The sequence below is a fragment of the Entelurus aequoreus genome, linkage group LG22, assembly GCF_033978785.1.
Source record: "Entelurus aequoreus isolate RoL-2023_Sb linkage group LG22, RoL_Eaeq_v1.1, whole genome shotgun sequence".
NCBI lineage: Eukaryota > Metazoa > Chordata > Actinopteri > Syngnathiformes > Syngnathidae > Entelurus > Entelurus aequoreus.
Window position 1 is genome coordinate 22,518,113 of NC_084752.1, and position 22,708 is coordinate 22,540,820.

The following is a 22,708-nucleotide window of genomic DNA, read 5'->3' on the forward strand; positions in this document are numbered from 1 at the left end:
TGTTTTTCTGTGTGTAGTGTTTTAGTTCCAGTCTTGCGCTCCTATTTTGGTGGCTTTTCCTGTTTTGTTGGTGTTTTCCTGTAGCAATGAAGACTATTTAAGTTGTGCGGACACAATCCTTCTTTGTGGGGACTTTGTTGATTGTCGTGTCATGTTCGGATATTGTCATGTCATGTGCGGATGAACTTTGTGAACGCTGTCTCTGCGCCACACGCTGTAAGTCTTTGCTGTCGTCCAGCATTCTGTTTTTGTTTACTTTGTAGCCAGTTCAGTTTTAGTTCTGTTCTGCACAGCCATCCCTAAGCTTCAATGACTTTTTTTAGGGGGACTCAACTTTTGTTTATTTTTGGTTTAAGCAGTGGTTCTTAACCTGGGTTCGATCGAACCCTAGGGGTTCGGTGAGTCGGGCTCAGGGGTTCGGCGGAGGTCAAGACACACCCGACTCATCGTGTAAATAAAAACTTCTCCCTATCGGCGTATTATGGATACGGCAACAGCTAACTGGTTTGCAGGTGTGTAATTTGTTGTGAGTTTATGCACTGTGTTGGTTTGGTTCCTTGAACAAGGTGATGTTCATGCACGGTTCATTTTGTGCACCAGTAATTAAACATGGTAACACTTTAGTATGGGGAACATATTCACCATTTATCAGTTGCTTATTAACATGCAAATTAGTAACATATTGGCTCTTAACTAGTCATTATTAAGTACTTATTAATGCCTTATTCGGCATGGCCTTATTATAACCCTAACCCTCTAACCCCGGCCCTAACCTTCTAACCCTAACCCTAACCAAATAACTCTAAATTAAGTCTTTGTTACTTAGAATATGTTCCCCATACTAAAGTGTTACCAAAAACATATAACTTTGTCTTGAATTTGAAAAAAAACAACATTTTATTTTTCACTAAAGAATGCGCATATGAAACTGGTGGGGTTCGGTACCTCCAACAAGGTTAAGAACCACTGCTTTAAGCATTAGATACCTTTTTACCTGCACTCTGCCTCCCGCTGTTGTCGGCATATTGTGATCACGACAAACCATCGTCGTCTCACACATGTGTTCTCGACATCTACAAAGCGATTAGCTACATGCTGCCACCTACTGATATGGAAGAGTATTACACGGTTACTCTGCCGAGCGCTTGACAGTACAGACACTCAACAACGGCACATTATTTGCGGATTATAATTACAGTTTGTAAAAAGTATTTTTAACCCAATTAGGCGAAATTACAAAATCTCCCACGGCACACCAGATTGTATCTCACGGCACACAAGTGGTTGAAAATCACTGGACTAGAGTATATGTTGCATGAATAAAATATTGAGTTTAGCTCGATTTGTATTTGCTTGTGTCACTCCAACAACCAAAGGGACTTTGAACATCTTCCGATTGTTTGCATGATTTAGACGCACTAAGACGCACCGCAGACAAAGACCACAACACAAACAACACTTGTATCGATGTGAATAGTAACAGAAGCGCCTGCCAAGCGAGAAGAGGAGCAGGATGTGGTGTTGAAAAGATGCAGAGAACTGCTTTCGCTGACTCAGCTTGTTTTGCAATGCGTAAATGACATTTGCAAAAACATGACTTCAATCTTATTTGAGGTTAAAATGTGACTTACAAAACTACAGTAGCACCTCAACTTAGGAAGCTCAATTGGTTTTCTTAACTCAAAACACTTGTATCTCAAATCAACGTCTCCCTATTTAATTAATTTAATTGGTGCTTGACCCCCCCGCCCCCCCCCGAAAAAAAACAGCAAAAGTTTACATGTAACGTGCTTTTTAAAAAGAAAATGTTGTATAAAAACAATGTAATAGAATGTACTATATTCAAAAAAGTACAGTAGTTTTATGAAGTAATGTAATAATAATGTACAGCTTTTACCTTGAGTGGATTTCTACGGTATCTCCTTCCAGTTGCTTTGCCGTCAAACACACCATCAGCAGCTTTTCTATATTTTTATGAATAATTTGCCCCCATTTAGAGCTTATTTTAACATTCGTGGCTGCTTCGGTATGGTGCAGACTAGCTTTGAAACGCTCAAGTTGACAACACGCTCTGTCATGTTTTTGATGATTTGTGTCTTTAATTCGATGAATGTCATTGACTTCATCTCAGCACTGTCCTTCACACTGACGTTCTTCCTTCCCATGCTTGGATAAAACAAATATAAGTTGATTCATAGCTATAAGCTAATGCTAAGACTTTTTTTTTTTTTTTTAAACTTTTTAGTCTTGTCTTAAATGTTGTATTTAGTTTTTTGGTTGTTTTTATTGGGCTGTTTTCTTTTATATGTATTTTCTAAACCTGCTAGATGTTTTTACTAACCAATTTTTTTTTGGTCGATCTTCGGAATTTTATTTAATCAAACTTGTACAGCATGGGCCGTTGTTCAAAGGTGCTTTATAAATAAACCTTGACCTTAGCCTTGACCTAAAGAGTATACTGAGTATACTCCGTATACTGACATGTATACTGTGTATATGTACATAATTTATCAATTTTTTAACGTAATTTTTTATATACATGTTACAGGTTATATATCTTTTATTATTGAATGTATCAAAAGTGATGAATATTTAATGGACCACAATGGAAACAAGCCTTTTGACTTTGTCTGTGGAGTGCTCTCCCTGACCACCTGAGGGCACCACAGACTGTTGATGCTTTTAAAAAAGGCTTAAAAACCCTTCTTTTTAAAAAAGCCTTTTTTTTAGATATATGCATACTAGTTCTAGCTATTAGGCTGTTATAGTTTTTATTTTTATTTATTTTTATTATCTTTTTATTTTTATTTTTTTTAATACACTGTAGCACTTTGAGGTTGTTTACTCAATGTAAAGTGCTTTTTACAAATAAAATCTATTATTATTTTGTGCCATCCATTTGCCTTTTTAAAGCATTACATGGATTCAATTCTTTAAGATGTCAATAAACTTCTCAATCAATCAATCAATCAAACCAAATGTTTTTTGGGGTAGATTTTACAGGGTTCACTGTGACTTTCGCCAATCAAACTAATGGAGGGAATGTTTGTAACTCAAGTTTTGCTTGGCATAACGATTATCCGAGAGACAGCTCTTATCTCAAAACACTCTTAAGTTGTGGCACTCTTAATTGAGATACCTCAGTAGTTCAAGATGATATTGGGAGAAGTTTCCAGACGGGAGAAAAGGATGGAATGATTTATGGTGAGATCCAGAAGAATGAGGATATTGAGGTGGCCTGAGTCTGATGCGAGGGGGAGGTCATTTGTGACTTTTTTCAGTACTCTGATGGGAACGGAAACCAGATTGAAATGGATCAAGGAGATTATTGATGTTGAGGTGAGAAAAAGACAACACTATTAGGCTGGGGAAAAAAGGGTAAGTGTGGACAAAGCAGCACCAGAAACATGGATAATGGTGGAATATGTTCCTTGGTGAGGAGGTTGAGGTGCACAGAGCAACATGGTGCAAACCACATGGGAACGCTCAAGAACAGAAACACTTGGATAAAACGGACAGAAAATACTACAAAATTCCGATTCTCTGGACCAGTGTTTTTCAACCTTTTCTGAGCCAAGGCACATTTTTTTCATTGAAAAAATCCCATTTGCAGAAAACAGAAAAAAAATGAAACTCAGCAGCCGATATTGACAATAAAAAGTCGTTGTCGCAATTGTTGGATATGACTTCAAACCATAACCAGCCATGCATTAATATAGCTCTTGTCTCAGAATAGGTGTACTGTCACCACCTGTCACATCAAGCCGTGACTTATTTTGAAGTTTTTGGTGTTTTCCTGTGTGTAGTGTTTTAGTTCTTGTCTTGCGCTCCTATTTTTGGTGGCTTTTCCTGTTTTGTTGGTATTTTCCTATAGCAGTTTTATGTCTTTCTTGAACGCAATTCAGGATCAGGAGCATCAGGATCAGGATGCTTTATTATTGTCCATTCTTTAACATGTACAAGACACATAAAAACTGAAATTACATTTTCGGCACAGTCCCACTAAGAGCAGACATACGTTACAGGGAGACAAGACAGGACCGCCAACGGATCAGCCACTTACGGCACTCCTTAAAAAAGGTGGGAAAAAGGTGATATTGGGAAAGGGGGGAAAGAGTAAAATATATCAGTCAAAAGCTGGACCCTCTGGAGGGGGTCCAGACTGAGTCCAAGGGAAAAAACCTAATTTGCCATAGCACACATAAACATGTTACATATAATCACAACAACTCGCAACAGAGGGGGCAGGGGAGTTGGGACCCTGGAGGCCGGCCTGCTGCTATAAAGCGCTACTCAGCCGTCCATCACCCCGAAGGGGAATAAAGCGGTGGTGAAGGCGTGGGATGGGGGTGGGGAGTGTGTTTGTGTATATGCCCATTGTCTTTGGGTCTTTGTCTTTTTTTTTTTTTTTTTTTTTTGGAAGTGAAGTGTTGCCGCAGGTCAGTCACATGACATATTGATGATGAGTCAGTCACATGGCATATTGATGATGAGTCAGTCACATGACATATTGATGATGAGTCAGTCACATGACATATTGATGAGTCAGTCACATGACTTCACTAGGGAAGTCTGACCACAATCTTGTCCATTTGCAGCCAAAATACACCCCCCTGGTCCAAAGGCAGCCTGTTAACACTTGCTCTGTGAGGAGATGGTCCCCTGAAATAGAAGATGCCCTCAGGGACTGCTACAACACCACAGACTGGGACGTGCTGCTTCCACAGGGTGAGGACATTGATGGGATGACTCACTGTCTCACGGATTACCTCAACTTCTGTGTGGACGTGATCTGCCCTGCTAAAACTGTTTGGTGCTACCCTAATAACAAACCCTGGGTAACACAAGAGGTTAAAGCTGTCCTCAACAAGAAGAAAGCTGCCTTCAGGAGTGGAGACAGGGAGGCAATGAGAGCAGCACAGCGGGAGGTGAAACAACGCGTGAGGGAAGCTAAGGACAGCTACAGGAAGAAGCTGGAGCAGAAGCTGCAGAACAACATGAGGGAGGTCTGGGAAGGTGTGAAAACCATCACAGGCCACAAGGCAAAGACCAGAGCTGTTGGGGGGACAATAGAGAGGGCCAATGAGATGAATAACTTCTTCAACCGGTTCAACCAGCCCGTGTCCTCTCCACCCCTCACTCCCCATCGCAGCCACCCCCTTTCCCCTCAACGCACCTCCCCCCCCCAGCCATGGCAACACCCCCCTCCAACACCTCTATGCAGACATTAGTCATCTCTGCGGACCAGGTCAGAGGTCAACTGAGGAAGCTACAGCCTAGGAAAGCAGCAGGCCCAGACAAGGTGTGCCACCGACTCCTGAAGACCTATGCTGCAGAACTGGGTGAACCACTCCAGCGGATCTTCAACCTCAGCCTGCAGCTGGGGAGAGTGCCCACCCTCTGGAAGACGTCGTGCATCGTTCCAGTTCCCAAAAAGAACTGCCCCAGTGAGCTGAACGACTACAGACCAGTGGCGCTCACCTCTCATATAATGAAGACAATGGAGCGGCTCTTTCTCAGCCTCCTCAGACCACAGGTGCAACATGCCCAGGACAGCCTGCAGTTTGCGTACCAGGCAGGCGTTGGTGTGGAGGATGCTATCCTTTACCTGCTGCACCGAGCCCACTCACACCTGGATAAGGGAAATGGCGCTGTGAGGATCCTGTTCCTGGACTTCTCGAGTGCCTTTAATACTATCCAGCCCCGCCTACTCCAGGACAAGCTGGACAGAATGCGAGTGGATCCCTGCCTGGTTGCCTGGATTTCAGACTACCTCACCGATAGGCCACAGTACGTCAGACTGAAGGACATCACATCTGACACTGTGATCAGCAGCACCGGAGCACCGCAGGGAACGGTGCTGGCCCCTCTTCTCTTCACCCTGTACACCGCTGACTTCTGCTACAACTCAGAGCTGTGTCACATCCAGAAGTACGCGGATGACACAGCCATCGTCGGGTGCATCAGGGACGGCAGAGAGGAGGAGTTTCGGAGGCTGGTGAGGGACTTTGTTGTCTGGTGCCACAGGAACCTCTTGCAGCTCAACCCTTCAAAGACCAAGGAGCTGGTCATTGACTTTGGGAGGTCGAGTCCAAGGTCACAACCTATTGTGATCGAGGGAGTCGAGGTACAGACCGTGGACTCATTCAAGTACCTCGGGGTGTGGGTGGACAACAAGCTGGACTGGACTGTTAACACGGACCACTTGTACAGGAAAGGGCAGAGCAGGCTGTACTTCCTGAGGAGGCTGCACTCCTTCAACGTCTGTAAAAAACTATTGTGAATGTACTACCAGTCTGTGGTTGCCAGTGTTCTGTACTACATGGTAGTGTGCTGGGGGGGCAGCATATCTAAGAAGGACAGCTCCAGACTGGAGAAACTGATCAGGCGGGCCGGTTCTACGATCGGACTAAAACTGGACTCACTGGTGACGGTGGCAGAGAAGAGGACTGTGGAAAAACTAGTGAGCATCCTGGATGATGCCAGTCACCCTCTGCATACCGTTGTCAGTAGCCAGAGGAGCCTGTTCAGTGCTAGACTGCTTCATCCCAAGTGCAGGACTAATAGACTAAAAAACTCCTGTCTCACACGCCATTAGACTGTACAACTCCTCTCTGGGAGGGAGAGGGGTACTAGAATGACGGGGGATGCAAAACAATAACAGTGTAATACGTTTTCATAACATGGTCACTAATGCCTAGTTTCTCTTGTTATATTCTTATTTTACTGTTATATTTGTATTCTCATTGATGCTTTTTGTTTTTATTCTACTGTAATATTTTTCTATTTTGTTTCCATTTATATCCCCATTATTTACTTTTTTAAAATTCGATCTCAATTCTGTACACTGCTGCTGGAATTTAAATTTTCCTGAGGGAACTCTCCTGAAGGAATCAATAAAGTACTATCTATCTATCTATCTATCTTTGGGTGTAGTGGTGTTGTGTCCATAGGCCCGGGGCCGTTCTGCATGCAATGCAAGCAAAGTTCGAATTCCAGGTGTCGTTGAGGAGGGAATGAGGTCAAAAGCGTCCACCTTTGAGAGTCCTCGGGGGATGTTTACAGAACAGCCTGCTCCTGTTGTTGCATCAAGACCATTCGAGGGAGTCAAATCGCAGATTAGGATTTTTGTTTTTCCGCGAGCAGACATTACAATGGCTTGTCTGTTCTATTCCCCGCATCTGCTTTGTTTTCGCAATCAAGTGTGTCCACTGGATGTCGCAATAGCAATTATTTGTAGATGCTACAGTATGTACAAAATAAACCACATGATGTTAGTACATCAGTAGTGGAAAATGATCAAACTACATGAATAACATACTGTAATTTGATTTGGATATCATTTTTTTATCTTGATGGATTGAAAATTAACATCAATAAATTGACTGATGAACAATATCACATAATTTATTCAGAAAGTATAAATAACAACAAATAAAGATAGAATACTAATAACCGCAACATGTGTAAAAACAACCCAACAACATTATGATTTGTACATTTTCAGAATGTGCTTGTTCTATTTTTAAACAAAGAAAACATTCTGATGTTGTCTTTATTTTTAAGTTAACGTGCCATGATTTTACCAGTCCGGCCCACTTGGGAGTAGATTTTTCTCCATGTGGCCCCCGATTTAAAATGAGTTTGACAACCCCTGATCTAAAGGAAACTTGTTTTTCCACATTACTTGTACTTTAACCTACAAAACAAAAATTAGTTCGAAAATTTGGGCTGATTGTAATTTTTTTTAATAACACAAGGAAGTCAGGATTATGAGCTAAAAAATTAGCATGATTTGTTGTGCTCAGCTTTTCCAAGCGGAGTTGGAAGCATGATACGGCATGATACCGATAAAGCATGTTCCCCGGGGCCACACCGCTTTACTATTTGAGAAGAACAGAAACGAAGACACAAATAATCAAAAACATGACTGAGCGTGTTGATTGGATTACATCACTGCTCTTCTGCATACTGAAGCACAACGAGTCTGATGCTAGCCAAGAATGACAAGATATTATCTAAAAGGCGGACATTTATCCTAACAATCAATCAAACTTTATAGTGCACAGGCAAGTTGCAACACACATTTTGCATGTAAAACATGTGCTAACTTGACAAAGCTGATCTAAACTGGTGCGCAATGGATTGAGTCTCCTAATTGAGCAAAGTAAGGAGTGCAATCTGTTTAGCGTCTCTGCCTTAATGGAGATTATATGATGACTATCAGAACGCCGACAACACTAGGAAGAAAAAAAATGTAATATAATTATTTAGCACACAGTGTGATCTATCCAGACTGAAATTGTTCTAGAATTGCTGTTTTGCATCTTTATTTAATTTGTCTACAAGCGAGAGTTGCACAGAAATGGCCGTGAAAAAGGCAGCGCTGTCCTATGTTTGTCAACGTATTTTGCCTGTCAAAATACAAATATTAAATGTTCAGTATATTCAGCATAATCATTTTATAACTCTATAGCTGTTGGATGACATAAGGGGCTTATTTTTTTGGTGTTTGCTGGCTTTTATTTTAATTGCGTTTGTTTTTTCATAGAAGATATAGATATAGAGCAGGGGCATCAAACTCGTTTTCATTGAGGGCCACACCGCAGTAAAGGCTGCCTTCAGAGGGCCAATTTTTTTAAATTAATTCATATTATGCATGTGGGCAATAACCTGTGATTAATCAAAATTCAAATTGATCCGATTTAAAAAATATATTTTTGTATATAATTTGACACAATTGATATAAATGTGTACCAGTAACCAACACATATTATTACACCATTGCCTATGCACTCGGTTATTAGATTTTTTCATGTACAAACTAATGTTATCTTTACTGACATATTGTTGTAATACACTATATAATAATGTAATATTCAGCATGATTAGATAATAACATTTAGAAGATACACATTTTTTCCTGTCAAGATGGAAATAATTATTTTACACAATTATAATAATTATTTATAATTATTTATAATTTATTATAATGATTAGATTTTTGTATGATTCAGTTTTCATTGGACCTTTAGGAATGGATTACTGATGAAAACCAAGGTAGCACTGCAATATGGCAAGAACATGTGATCAAACTACATAAATAATATCCTGAAATTTGATTTTGATATTTTTTTATCTTGATGGATTGAAATTAACACCAATGAGTTGACTGATGAACATCATCACATAATTCCTTCAGAAAGTATAAATAACGACAAATAAAGATAGACGTTGGTGGCACAGGCGTGTGTTTTATTTACATAAGACAAAAGATAAAACACAAACATGCATCAAGTGAAGCAAATATGAAACAGAAAAAATGTCTATAAGTCCTAGCATTTAAATGGTATGTTTTTGTGCAACCTTTAAAATTAAAAAGCGACATGTCAACTTCAAACTTATAAAAACTATTAAAAAGCACATTTGTTTAAACAGAAGCGACATACAAGGGCTGAAATACAGACAATGTGGAAAGTTTAGAGACACTTGAAATATTTGGGTTATTTCCGGTTGCAAGCATCGAATAAACTCATGCACGCACCTTTGTAAAGGAAAGTTGCCGCTAATGTGGTCAGTGGTTTCCTCATTTCCAATAAACAATATGATTTTATGCAGCACCTGTCTAACTTTTGTTTTGGCCAAAACCAGAAACAGAACATGCAGTTTTCATCCAATTGCTGGTTGATGTCTCTTCAGAGGTCAAAACAATAATGTCCCTCAGTACCTTGATGGGTGTGTCACTTTAACCCTTGTGTAATGTTCATATTGTTGTTACTCAGCCAGCGTTTGTGGGTCTGATGGACCCGTTGCATTTTGTGGCTTTTAATGCCTCACAATCAAACACTTTTATGTTAAAATACTGAACAGATGTTTACCTTATCCCAATAAACATCTGTTCAGTATTTTAACATAAAAGTGTTTGATTGTGAGGCATTAAAAGCCACAAAATGCAACGGGTCCATCAGACCCACAAATATGAACGTTGCACAGAAAATTTCTCTGTCAGTTTCTGCATCCCACAGGGATTCTTATTTTGTGTTTCTGCACCTGCGGTTCCCACACAAGGTTGCAACATTGTTTGTCAACACTGTCTGCTCTCATTTTCTCGCACATTTGACCCTCTGATGTTCTGTGTACCTACACTCTGTCCTCCTCCTGTCTAGGCCTGCTGTGTGTGTGTGTGTGTGTGTGTGTGTGTGTGTGTGTGTGTGTGTGTGTGTGTGTGTGTGTGTGTGTGTGTGTGTGTGTGTGTGTGTGTGTGTGTGTGTGTGTGTGTGTGTGTGTGTGTGTGTGTGTGTGTGTGATACACAGAACATCAATTTCCACACTTCTATTAGTGGACCCGGACATCTTATATGCAATATAAATGTGTAGGGGGGGTGTATGGTGTGTGGTCATTAAATATGTATTCTGATATATGTTCTTCACAGAAAATAAGCCAAAGTCAGTGAGTCTCAGTTTGAAAAATTAATTAATTGTATCATTTTTCTTTTAATAAAAAATGAAAACGGGTCCCACAGACCCGAACACCATACAAGGGTTAAGACAAAATAAAAAGTGTCATTTACCCACACTGATATTGATATATTTAATCGTGATTAATCTAATTTAATCCACAGCAGGGTAGCATGGTGAAACAGGGGTTAGTGCTGGTGCCTCACAGTAAGAATATCCTGAGTTTGGGGTCTATCTGTGTGGAGTTTGCATGTTCTCCCCATGACTGGCAGGTAGGTCTTTATTGTCATTGCACAAGTACAACGGAACTTTGTTTTCAGCACAAACCTGTTGAAGATTAGACAAACAAACAGTGTACAGGGTTACAGAACAGGAACGCTGATGGGTCGCCACAAGGCGCCCCGTAAAAGATGGGAGAAAGGTAAACGCTGGGGGAGGATGAGTAAAATAATACAATCTAGACTTGGCTCCTAAGGAGACCCAGTCTAGAGTGGGGAAAAAACTCCATAGCAAAGCACATATACATATTACAACATACAACTCAAGACTTGCAAAAGAAGGGAGGGAGTGGGGACTACGGTGGCGGGCTGCAGCTCTTCGGGTGCTGCCCAGCCGTCCCATCACCCCTAAGGGATTCGCGTTGGATGGGGGGTGGGGTTAACCTGACTCTCGCCAGATCCCTGTAGTGCGCTGAGCTCCACACAAGGATCTGGGCTCGAAGGCATTGCAAACTCCTTTAAGATAGCAAAATATAATGAACCAATCAGGATCGCCGGGCGGGATTTCATAGATATGACGTAGCGCCGAAGTGACTGTTTGATTCAAACAATGGCGGCACGCAGCCCTCGCTGCGTCGTGGGCTGACATTGATTCTGCTATTGCTACTGTTTTGTCGAATCTATCGAATATTAATTCTATAACCTCTTAAGGCCCAAGCTGTTTGTTTACATGCTTTTTTTATTTCTCTTTGCTGTTTGGGCTTATTGGACCCTAATTAGAATAAAAACTAAGAATCATATTTTGATATGATGTACTTAGTTCATAAGTACACAAACGTGTACAAATGTGTTTTTATTTTTACACTTTTTTTCCCCAAATTCTATTGTATGTTTTACTCTTCTGACACCACCAGATAGCAGTATAAGTGTCCACATAAGCGGCCATAAGACCCCAATTCAGTAGTGTACATAATTTTGGAAAAAAGAGCTAAAAGGTGCTGTCCACACATGTGGCCACTAAGGCCTTTAGAGGTTTTAAAGTACTCTATGCCCTTAGAGTACAACCAGGCACACTTCTTACACAATTCTAACTATATGTTCCCTAAAATGTATTTTTGTCTTCATCCAAGACCAAACTCAAAAAGAAGGCTGGGTCATGACTATGTTAATTATTCATTAACATAGTCATTTATTGCAGAAAAAACAATACATTAAAAAAACATACACATACTGTACATATACAAGTACATATGCACACATACACTCATGCACATAATCACGTTTCATCAAACATATATTAACGTTGTTGCCCTAGGGTAAACTGGGTATAACACATGGCACACTGACAAAGCTTAACCTATTGATACTATAACAATCTACAAGGTTAAGGTTGCTTCTCTTTCTTCCCCTCCATTTTTCTGCATTCTTTCGTATCTCAAGTTATCATTACGTATATGTATTGTTGCATTTGAACAATTGTATTGTTGATAATAAAGGTAAAGTACTGGTATTGTTTATTATCAATAGCACTATTTCTATTGGTATTCATATTGCTCCATTTTTAGTGTAATAATGCTCATTGTCATTTCTGTATTTTTTTTTTTTTTTAATTTTCGCTAACTGCTTATTTGCTATTACTTTTACCATCATATTTGTACATGTCGTATTTGCTGATGTTGCTCTGTTGTTGTTGTTGTTGTTGTTGTTGTTGTTGTTGTTGTTGTTGTTTTTGTCTCTCTGTCTAATCCCCCTCTTGTCCCCACAATTCCCCCCTCTGTCTTCCTTTTTCTCTCTTTCTATCCCCTCCTGCTCCGGCCCGGCTGCACCAAATGATAATATAAATACATTTAATAAAGTCAAAATACAAGTAGGGCAACAAGAGAAGTATCCTACACTTCTCTTTTGTAAAGTAAATCTGAACAGCCGATATGGGCATCTACATCTGCTATATGATTTGCCCGAGAAGCTGGGCAGGACATTATAAAAAAATAAATAAAAATAAAAATTAAAAAAACATGCACTTTTTTAGATACAAAGATTGGTCAACTGTTGTGTGCCTCCTGACCACTAGGGGGCGATGTTGGTCATTTCAGCTTGTTTAGTTGCGTGACAAGAGGAAGAGAAGTCTACATGCTAAAAGTTGCTAAACCAACTCAAGCCCAAGTACCACGTCTCCGGCGTTCAGGTTTATAGTATGGGACTTGGGTGTAAGTGGATCATTATTACAGTATTAAACCAATTGTTATAGTATTTTCACATTAAAATAAACATACCTTAAAATATGAACAGAGAACGGTTTTGAAGGCATTGGTGGCAAGGATGTTTTGTGTGGAGCTCAGGGATCTACAAGGATCTGGCGAGAGTCAGATTAGGGTGGTGTATGTGTGTGTGGCGTATATTTTTTTGTGGATGCATCGGTGTGTGTAATCCTGCAACGTGTCTCTGGTCCGCGACCTTGGTGTTGTTGCAGCCGCCAGTCAGTCCACAGTCAACAACAACAACAGGTGTGTGTCCATGAGAGACAAGAAGGCAGTTTGTTTTGTTTTCAACAATGTCCTTCGGGAGAGTCTCGAAGCCAGGGAATCAATCCAAGTTTGAATGTTTTGTATGTGAGTGAAAATGAAATTTGCTTTTCACTCTAAATTGTCTATGACTGGTCCTCAAATTCATCCTGCGGGGGTTCGCTGCGGGTATTCCGGCTTCCCCCCACCTCCAAAGACATGCACCTGGGGATAGGTTGATTGGCAACACTAAATGGTCCCGAGTGTGTGAATGTGAGTGTGAATGTTGTCTGTCTATCTGTGTTGGCCCTGCGATGAGGTGGCGACTTGTCCAGGGTGTACCCCGCCTTCCGCCCGAATGCAGCTGGGATAGGCTCCAGCTACCCCCCGCAACCCGGAGAGGGACAACCGGTCGAAAATAGATAGATGAATGGATAATCCACAGCAGCTCTGTGGTTAATCGATTTTTTTAATCAATTGACAGCACAACTACATATGTTAATTAAAGCTGTCAAACATTTTAAAATCAGACCAGTCACACTTTTTGATTTTGATTAATCGCAAATTAATCAACGTAGATTAACCTTAAACAAATAACAACTCGATACTTTGACACTTTACTTCCACAATTTTTCATTGAAAAACTGTTCAATAACAGATTGGAGAATTTCATAAACAAACAGAATACTCACTGAGAACCAATATGGATACAGAGCTCATATTTCAACTTCGATGGCTTTAATTGAAATTACAGAATAAATGACCAATGCAATAGATAGTAACAAATGTACAGCAGCAGTGTTTATGGATCTAACTGAGGTATTTGACACAATTAATCACAATATTGTATTAAAAAAATTAGAACGGTATGGCATCAGAGGGTTGGTCTTAAACTGGATTAGAAGTTACTTAACAGGAAACAAAATATGTGAAGCTAGGCGAACACACGTCGACAACACTAAATATATCCTGTGGTGTACCACAGGGATCAATACTGGGACCAAAATCTTTATATAAATTATATTGGTAAAGTTACAAAAGACTTAAAATTAGTATTATTCGTGAACGATACAACGGCGTTTTGTTCAGGAGAGAACACACAGGAGCTAATACAAACAATAACAGAAGAAAATAAATACATTAAAAAGATGGTTTGACAAAAACAGACCGTCTTTAAATCTCAGTGAAACTAAAATAATGCTATTCGGTAACAGTAGAAGATAAAGTCAAACACGAACACAAATAGACAGAGTAGATATTGAAAGAGGTCAATAAAATCCAATGTATTGGTGTAATGATTGATGATAAAATGAACTGGAAATATACAACATAAGGTGGCAAGAACTACGTCAATAATAAATAAAGCTTAACTGAGTTGTTGTGCAGAAATATGGGGAAACAACTTCACAAGTACACTTCATTCACTCACCGTGTTGTAAAAAAGATCAGTTATAATAATACATGATGTTGGATATAGAGAACACTCAAACCCTTTATTCCTTGAATCAAAAGTATTGAAATTCCAGGATAAAGTGAATTTGCAAACAGCTAAAATCATGCACAAATCTAAATGTAATTTAAAACATTAGTATGCACGTACAACACTTAAAAACTTAAGTATATATGTATGTGGAATTAAATTATGGAATGGATTAAACAAAGAAATCAAACAATGTAATAATATGATTCAGTTTAAGAAAAACTGTTCAAACTCAAAGTGTTTACAAAGATCCATGATAAACATTCTGAATTTAATGATACTCTTATTTATCTCACCATGTGAAATACTACTTACATCACTATTTTTTTTTTTTTTTAATATTATTTATGGAGTATATTGTAAACAAAATTGATAACAGGAAGTGAACTTAAGTGTTAGCAATTGCTATGTAATGGAAGAAGGGGTAGGATTAAATAAGCTCTGCTTCTTCCTACTCCTTTTCAAACATGTTGAAAAAAGAAACTGGACATTGTGATGCATCACGTTGTAATTGTGTGTAAGAGTGATGCCCTCAGCACAGAGCGATGGGAGAGGTGCATGGTCAGAGAGTGTTTGGGCCTGTGTGTGTGTGTGTGTGTGTGTGTGTGTGTGTGTGTGTGTGTGTGTGTGTGTGTGTGTGTTTGTGTGTGTGTGTGTGTTTTGTCACGTCTTGTCTTGTCTCATAGTAACAGTGGTACTATTGTATTGTTAGTGTACAGGAGCTTTTCTTGTTTTTGTTTGTATAGTATTGTTTTTGTATTATATTGTTTACGTTAAATGTGGAATGAGTGAGAGGGGTTGGGATATTATAAGCATCTGCTTCATCCAACCCCTTTTCAAGCTTTGCATAAATGTCTCTGCCAAAATGTAAAAAAAAAAAAGTGTGTTGTTGTACTTTGCAGGTTTGAAATAAATACTTCAAATCAATTCAATGTTCGAAATAAACTGAAACCATAAACCTGCAACACCTTTCAGGTAACCATCAAGTAAAGGAGCAGCAAAATAAATTGTGCGATTAATCTGCATTTATACATGATGTTTATTGTGATTAATCGCATAAGTTAATAAATTGTCTTTGCCAACCCTAATATCAACGTCAGTCAATTGGTTACAACAACCTTATCATCTAATAAGCTACAATATAATAGTTATATGGATAAGGTGTAAAATACATTTGTGTAAGACTTCTGTTTTGTGTGCAATTCATATCTACATTAATGTTCTGCTATTATGTTTGATGACAAACATTTTGTTTCCTAAACCACACTTTAAAATAAACAAAACAGGAAGTTATGTACGAGTCTGTTACTGACAACAGGGAACTTTCCCCTTCGCAGCACACTTTTCTAACATTTCACTTGTAACTATGTTGACGTCACTTTCCCAGACGTCACTTTCTCCCATTTAATCACACGCGCGCACAAAAACCCAGTTCACATGTTTATTTCCATGATAATATGGATACAATCATCAGGCCCGTTGGACTTACGCTTACATTTTCCCATTGCACATTATTCATTTTATGTCAACACATTATATGTCAACATACATACATACTGTACATACATCCATATATAAGAAAACCACAGTCACTTTCAACTCCAATTAAACTTGAAGTGTATTGCAATAATCACTAATGTAGTGTTAACATAAAATAGTTATTTTTGACAGAAATCAATCTGGACTATACGTAGTCTAATGTTATATAAATATGTAAAAGCCCATAACCCCTTCGAAAGTATATGATTGCAGCTATTAACCTCAGTTAAGCTCCAAATCTGTGCCCTAATGCTCTTGCTGAGGTCTGAAATGGGGATCAACTGGAGCAACTCTGTTGAGAACATTTTTCCAAAAGGAGCATGCTGAAGTTCGAACCAATAAGCTCCAGCTTCCAGTTCTGCAGTCCATCTTTTGGCACTTTCATTTTGGCTAACAGCGGAGTGTTTCTGTCCATCCAAGTCTTTACACAGCATCGCTTGATCTCCCGTGTAGAATGTGCCAGCTCCACTTCGCAGCTCGGCTTGTCGCCCACAAGCACGGTCAGGCGCCCGGGGCTGCAACTGGACGTGCATGACAGGTTGAGGTTCAGGTGTATTAAGTAAGTCCCTTCAAGTTTGGGCTCCAGGACACCTTGGCCTGGCCGAAACTCAAAGTTGCTTCCAACGGAATCCGTTGAGCCTTGTTTGACTGACTCCCACAGCATAGTGGAGCTCACCAACTTGCCTGCAGGAGGAGACAAACACATGTTATTAGGAACCTGAAGTGCCTGAATGTGACATTTGAACCTTACATACACAGAAAAAAACAAGGGATTTGCTAGCATTTACTTTTTGCTATATCTAACATGTTTTGGATGTTCCAGCATGCCGGTTTCAATCCACCTTTTGAAGTCGGCGTGAAACCTTTTTTTTAGGGTCCTTCGACCGCTTAGAAAGAAGTCCATTGGCTGCGGCTAGCCTACCGGATAATGGGGGAACGCACTTTCTTCCGCGTTTATCAACAGGGATACACTTAAGACCCCCAGACTACGCCTGCACCTCATGGTTCACCAGTATCCCCAAGCCACTAAAAAAAAAAACTGCAAACTTCCCAAAACAAGCTGGTGAGACTCCTGCTCAACCTCCCATACAGGACTCACCTAACTCAAGCCCACTTTACCAAATTGGGATGACTTAGAGTTGAGGAAAGAGTACACCAAATCGCAATGTGCCTGGTATTCACAATACTCAGAGAAACTGTCCCCAAATACCTGTCCAACTATTTCACCAGAATAAGTGATGCTCACAGGTACTACACGAGAGAGTTCCTCAGATCTCGCCCCCCCCCCCCAAATTCAAGACTCTCATGGGAAAAAATGCATTCTACTATTTTGCCACCACACAGTGGAATGCACTACCAACAGACCTTAGAATTCGAACTTCCCTACTAAATTTTAAAACTGCCATAAAAGTATTAAACATTAAAGATTAAAGTACCAATGATTGTCACACACACACACTAGATGTGGTGAAATTTGTCCTCTGCATTTGACCCATCCCCTTGGGGAGCAGTGGGCAGCGGCGGCGCCGCGCCCGGGAATCATTTTGGTGATTTAACCCCCAACTCCAACCCTTGATGCTGAGTGCCAAGCAGGGAGGTAATGGGTCCCATTTTTATAGTCTTTGGTATGACTCGGCTGGGATTTGAACTCCAACCTACCGATCATGGCTCAGCTCAACCTCTACCTGATCTGAACCAAAATTGATCCCCAGCAACTCTTCGAAGCATCAAACAGGTTTATATGTGGTTATAGTGTATATATATTTTTTGTATATAATGTTTTTCAAATCACCTGACATGTATATACTGTGTATATGTACATAATTTATCCATTTTTTAACGTCATTTTTTATATACATGTTACAGGTTATACATCTTTTATTATTGAATGTATCAAATGTGATGAATATTTAATGGACCCCAATGGAAACAAGCCTTTTGGCTTTTTGTGCCATCCACTTGCCTTTTTAAAGCATTACATGGATTCAATTCTTTAAGATGTCAATAAACTTCTCAATCAATCAATCAAAGCCCACCTTTTTGCCGCCCAGGGTACGGCCGAACAAGACGGCCTGTACACCTGAGCGCTCTGCATGCAGGATTGGAACTGCGGTTTCCAGTGGCATTTTCGACCTGACCTTTGCGCCCCTTTCCCATCAAATTTTCCCTGGGGTCTGCGCACTGGATTATTAAGGGCGAGGGACCGTTTCCACACTTTAAACTTGGAATTCATCGGCCCCCGTAGGTTTTTAACGACACAGTGTCCTTCTCCTAAAATGAATTGCCAAAAACGGCAATGGCTGTATCTTTTTTTTGATGAATACTTGGGCCTACTACGCTACTGTATTCATTTTTTGGGGGTCATTATTGTGGTACTTAGAGAGCCAAGTGTTTTCTGAGGTGGTTAGAGAAGTTAGAGAACCACTGCCTTAGAAAATGTGAGATGTGGATACAAACATGTTGTTAATGAACTTAGTTAAATTCCTAGTTTGTGAACCCGTTCTCAAACAATGGCAATAAAAGCTATTCTGATTCTGCTCTGATTCTGATTCTAGTGTATTCGCTTTTTTAAAAACAAGCTATGAAAATAAACGTTACAAAATTAAGTAGCGCTCCATGATTTTTAATTTGTAAAAGTATCTCTAAGTAGAAAAAAAAGGTTGGGAGACCGCTAGAGTAAAACCATCTATTTCTTCCAGGCAGTCAACAAAGTCGTATAGTAATTCAGTTGTACCTTTTACAGTAATATCTCTTATTGTATTGTATTCCTGCAATTTAACATATATTCCAATTGCACAGTTTCATATCATGTACACCGAACACGGCGTGTTCATTTCACAAACAAACAAATGACTTACTTGATTTTGCTTCCAAGTATGCAACGTTCGGGTTCTGTCAAAACAAAAGAATATATATTTCATTATTGAGTCAAGTGTGTGCAAAAGAGGAAAATACATATCGTCTTGTTGACATAATTCAATAACAATCCAAAGCCCAAAAATGTACTGTAACTGATAGGGTTGTACGGTATACCGGTATTAGAATAGTACTGCAATACTAATGAATCATATTCGGTACTATACCGCCTCTAAAAAGTACCGGTCCCCCACCCACCCAGTCATTGTCACGTTGTGTCATTGCTGGTTTACAAGAAGACGAGCATGTTCGGCGGCACACAATCACGGAGTACTTACAAACAGACTGTCATGTCTGTGATGATGTTTTGTTTTAGTCATGTTCGGATTTGGTTTTGGACTTTTTGTGCACTTTTATTTGTCACCATAGCAACCATTAGTTTCACCTGGTTCACATTGTCATGTCACGCACCTGTTCACGGTTAGAGTCACGCACCTGTTTTCACTTATCATGTCACTATATAAGCTTTTCTGGTTCTGTTGTTCGTCCTGGCGACATCACATTCACTCCTGCCACTCTGTTCACGCTCATGATCCATGCTGTTCTTTTTCATGTCCTGTTCTCATGCCAAGTAACTTTTTGTTATTGTTCATAGTTTTTTGCCTTTGTGCTAGTGTTTTGTTTTCATAGTCTAGTTTTGTACTTCCGCCATTGTGCGCGCCTTTTGTTTTCATAGTCAAGTTTTTTTCCTCCGCTGTGAGCGCTTTTTGTTTATCCCCTTTTTGAGCCTTTTTGAGTTAATATATTAAACATGTCCTCACCTGCACGCCACGTTTGGTCCAATTCCTTTGCACCATGGGAGAACAAACCACGCCATTGACCAAGTCTTGACACAGACACTGTGTAGAAAAGGGAGAACGGACGCATTTTGGTTTAAAAACTGACGATAAAGGTGAAGTTATAACACTGAAACGCCCTCAGGAAGAGACACTTTAAGACATGGCTAGCTAGCTAGCTAGCAGCTAAAGTCCATCCGCAGTCCGCAGTGTTTTAGCTACTTCTAAATCACTAATCCTGGTCTCCATGGCGACAAATAAAGTATGTTTCTTACAAGTATCATCCCTGCAGGACGAGGAATAGCTAAACATGCTTCACTACACACCGTAGCTCACCGGCGTCAAAATGTAAACAAACGCCATTGGTGGATCTACACCTAACATCCACTGTAATGATATCAAGTACAGGAGCGTATCTAGTCGATACTACTATGATTACATCTATATTTTTTGGCATCACAACATCTTCTTTCGTTTAAAAAAAAATTATATTCTGTTTATAAACTCAGGAAATATGTCCCTGGACTAGGATTGTACGGTATACCGGTATTGGTATAGTACTGCAATACTGATTAATCATATTCAGTACTATACCGCTTCTAAAAGTCCAGCCGCAGCAGGCAGTGTTTTAGCTACTTCTAAATCACTAATCTTCGCCTCCATGGCGACAAATAAAGTAAGTTTCTTACAAGTATCATCCCTGCAGGACGAGGAATAGCTAAACATGCTTCACTACACACCGTAGCTCACAGACGTCACCGCTAATGACGCTGATCATGAATGTAAACAAACACCATGGGTGGATCTACACCTAACATCCACTGTAATGATACCAAGTACAGGAGCGTATCTAGTCGATACTATGATTACATCAATATTTTTTAGCATCACAAAATCTTTTTTCGGTTTTTTAAAATGTATGTTATGTTTATAAACTCAGGAAATATGTCCCTGGACACATAAGGACTTTGAATATGATGATCCTGTAACGACTTGGTATCGGATTGATACCTAAATTTGTGGCATCATCCAAAACTAATGTAAAGCATCCAAACAACAGAAGAATAAGTGATTATTACATTTTAACAGAAGTGTAGATAGAACATGTTGAAAGAGAAAGTAAGCAGATATTAACAGTAAATGAACAAGTAGATGAATAATTCATTTTCTACCGCTTGTCCTAAATAGTTTTGACAAAATAATAGAATGGAAAATGACACAATATGTTACTGCATATGTCAGCAGCTAAATTAGGAGCCTTTGTTTGCTTACTTGCTAATAAAGGACAAGTTGTGTAGTATGTTTACTATTTTATTTAAGGACAAAGTTGCAATAAGAAACATAAGTTTAATGTACCCTAAGATTTTTTGTTAAAGGACAAGACTAGTACCTGATCATCTGGACTGGGTGTAGGTCCTCCAAAGTGTACGGCAGCACACTGGAGCTGCACCAGCACGGTGACACAGGCGACGGCTGCACACAGGACCAGGATGGACCCCACCAGGCAACATGCTCCACATCTGCGGCGTTTCTGCTCCTGACACTCAATGTCCATGTTGGGGATAAAGCGTATCAGTCCAGGTCAGGAATGAGAAGCGCACTGCCATGTGGGGACTTTTTATACTCCTTTAACAGAGTAGCTTTTGCTTCATCGTCAGGAGAGAAAATACGGAAGTCGAGGCTTTCCCTCCCCGCCTCTGCTTTGAAACGTTCCCAGAGTGTTTTTGTCCCGACAGCCAATCAGATAAAGGATTGACGTGACGTCAGAAATGCTCCGACGAATCACGGTCAGGGAAAGTGAGCAGGCTTGCGCAAGTCTGAGTGTCGTCATGCTCACTCACTCTCAAGCGGATTCGTTGGGATATTCCTCACACTCACCCTCCTCTGATTGGCTCCGAGGTGTGTAGGCGGTGTAGGCGAAACCCTCGTTTCTGTCTTTCGCTTTCTGCATTCAAAATAAGATTTTTTAATAACCGGTATGATTTTGTTTTCTGTTCTTCGTCATATGACACAATAATAAAACCGCAATTACATCATCATAACAAAGAATAAACGTTGGGAAAACTATTATGTTTAAAACTATACATCCATCCATCCAATTCCTACCGCTTATATATATATGATTGATTGACATTTTTTGATTGAAACTTTTATTAGTAGATTGCACAGTACAGTACATATTCCGTACAATTGACCACTAAATGGTAACACCGGAATACGTTTTTCAACTTGTTTAAGTCGGGGTCCAAGTAAATCAATTCAAGGTACAAATATATACTATCAGCATAATACAGTCATCACACAAGTTAATCATCAGAGTATTTACATTGAATTATTTACATTATTTACAATCCGGGGGGTGGGATTTGGAGGGCGGGGGGTTGGGGAGGGGGGGAGGGGGGTTGATATCAGCACTTCAGTCATCAACAATTGCATAATCAGAGAAATGGACATTGAAATGGACATTGCAACAGTGTAGGTCTGACTTGGTAGGATGTGTACAGCGAGCAGTGAGCAGCGAGCAATATATATATATATATATATATATATATATAATATATATATATATGTTGGGGTAACTATGACTCTCTTAAGGTAGCCAAATGCCTCGTCATCTAATTAGTGGCGCGCATATATATATATATATATATATATATATATATATATATATTATATATATATATATATATATATATATATATATATATATATATATGTACACTTACATATTTTTATATACTGTATATAAGTATATATACAAACAATTATGTCTGAAACTATATATATATTATACAATAAGTATATATAAATATGTATATA

At 39.5% G+C, this 22,708-nt stretch overlaps 1 protein-coding gene across 2 annotated transcripts; it reads right to left on the minus strand.

The window, feature by feature from the left end:
* Positions 1-16,024: 16,024 nt before the first annotated feature.
* Positions 16,025-21,592, minus strand: LOC133639352 (uncharacterized). Of its 2 annotated transcripts, XM_062032601.1 has the most exons (4): positions 21,279-21,592; positions 19,874-19,951; positions 19,055-19,088; positions 16,031-16,880 (listed from the first exon to the last, which is right to left on the minus strand). In XM_062032601.1, exons 1-4 carry the CDS (start codon positions 21,441-21,443, stop codon positions 16,474-16,476), a joined length of 684 nt encoding a protein of 227 aa, XP_061888585.1. In that variant the 5' UTR covers positions 21,444-21,592; the 3' UTR covers positions 16,031-16,473. The 2 variants fall into 2 exon arrangements, with proteins under 2 accessions (XP_061888586.1, XP_061888585.1); XM_062032602.1 differs by lacking the exon at positions 19,874-19,951 and having other exon boundaries at positions 16,025-16,880.
* Positions 21,593-22,708: the final 1,116 nt, after the last annotated feature.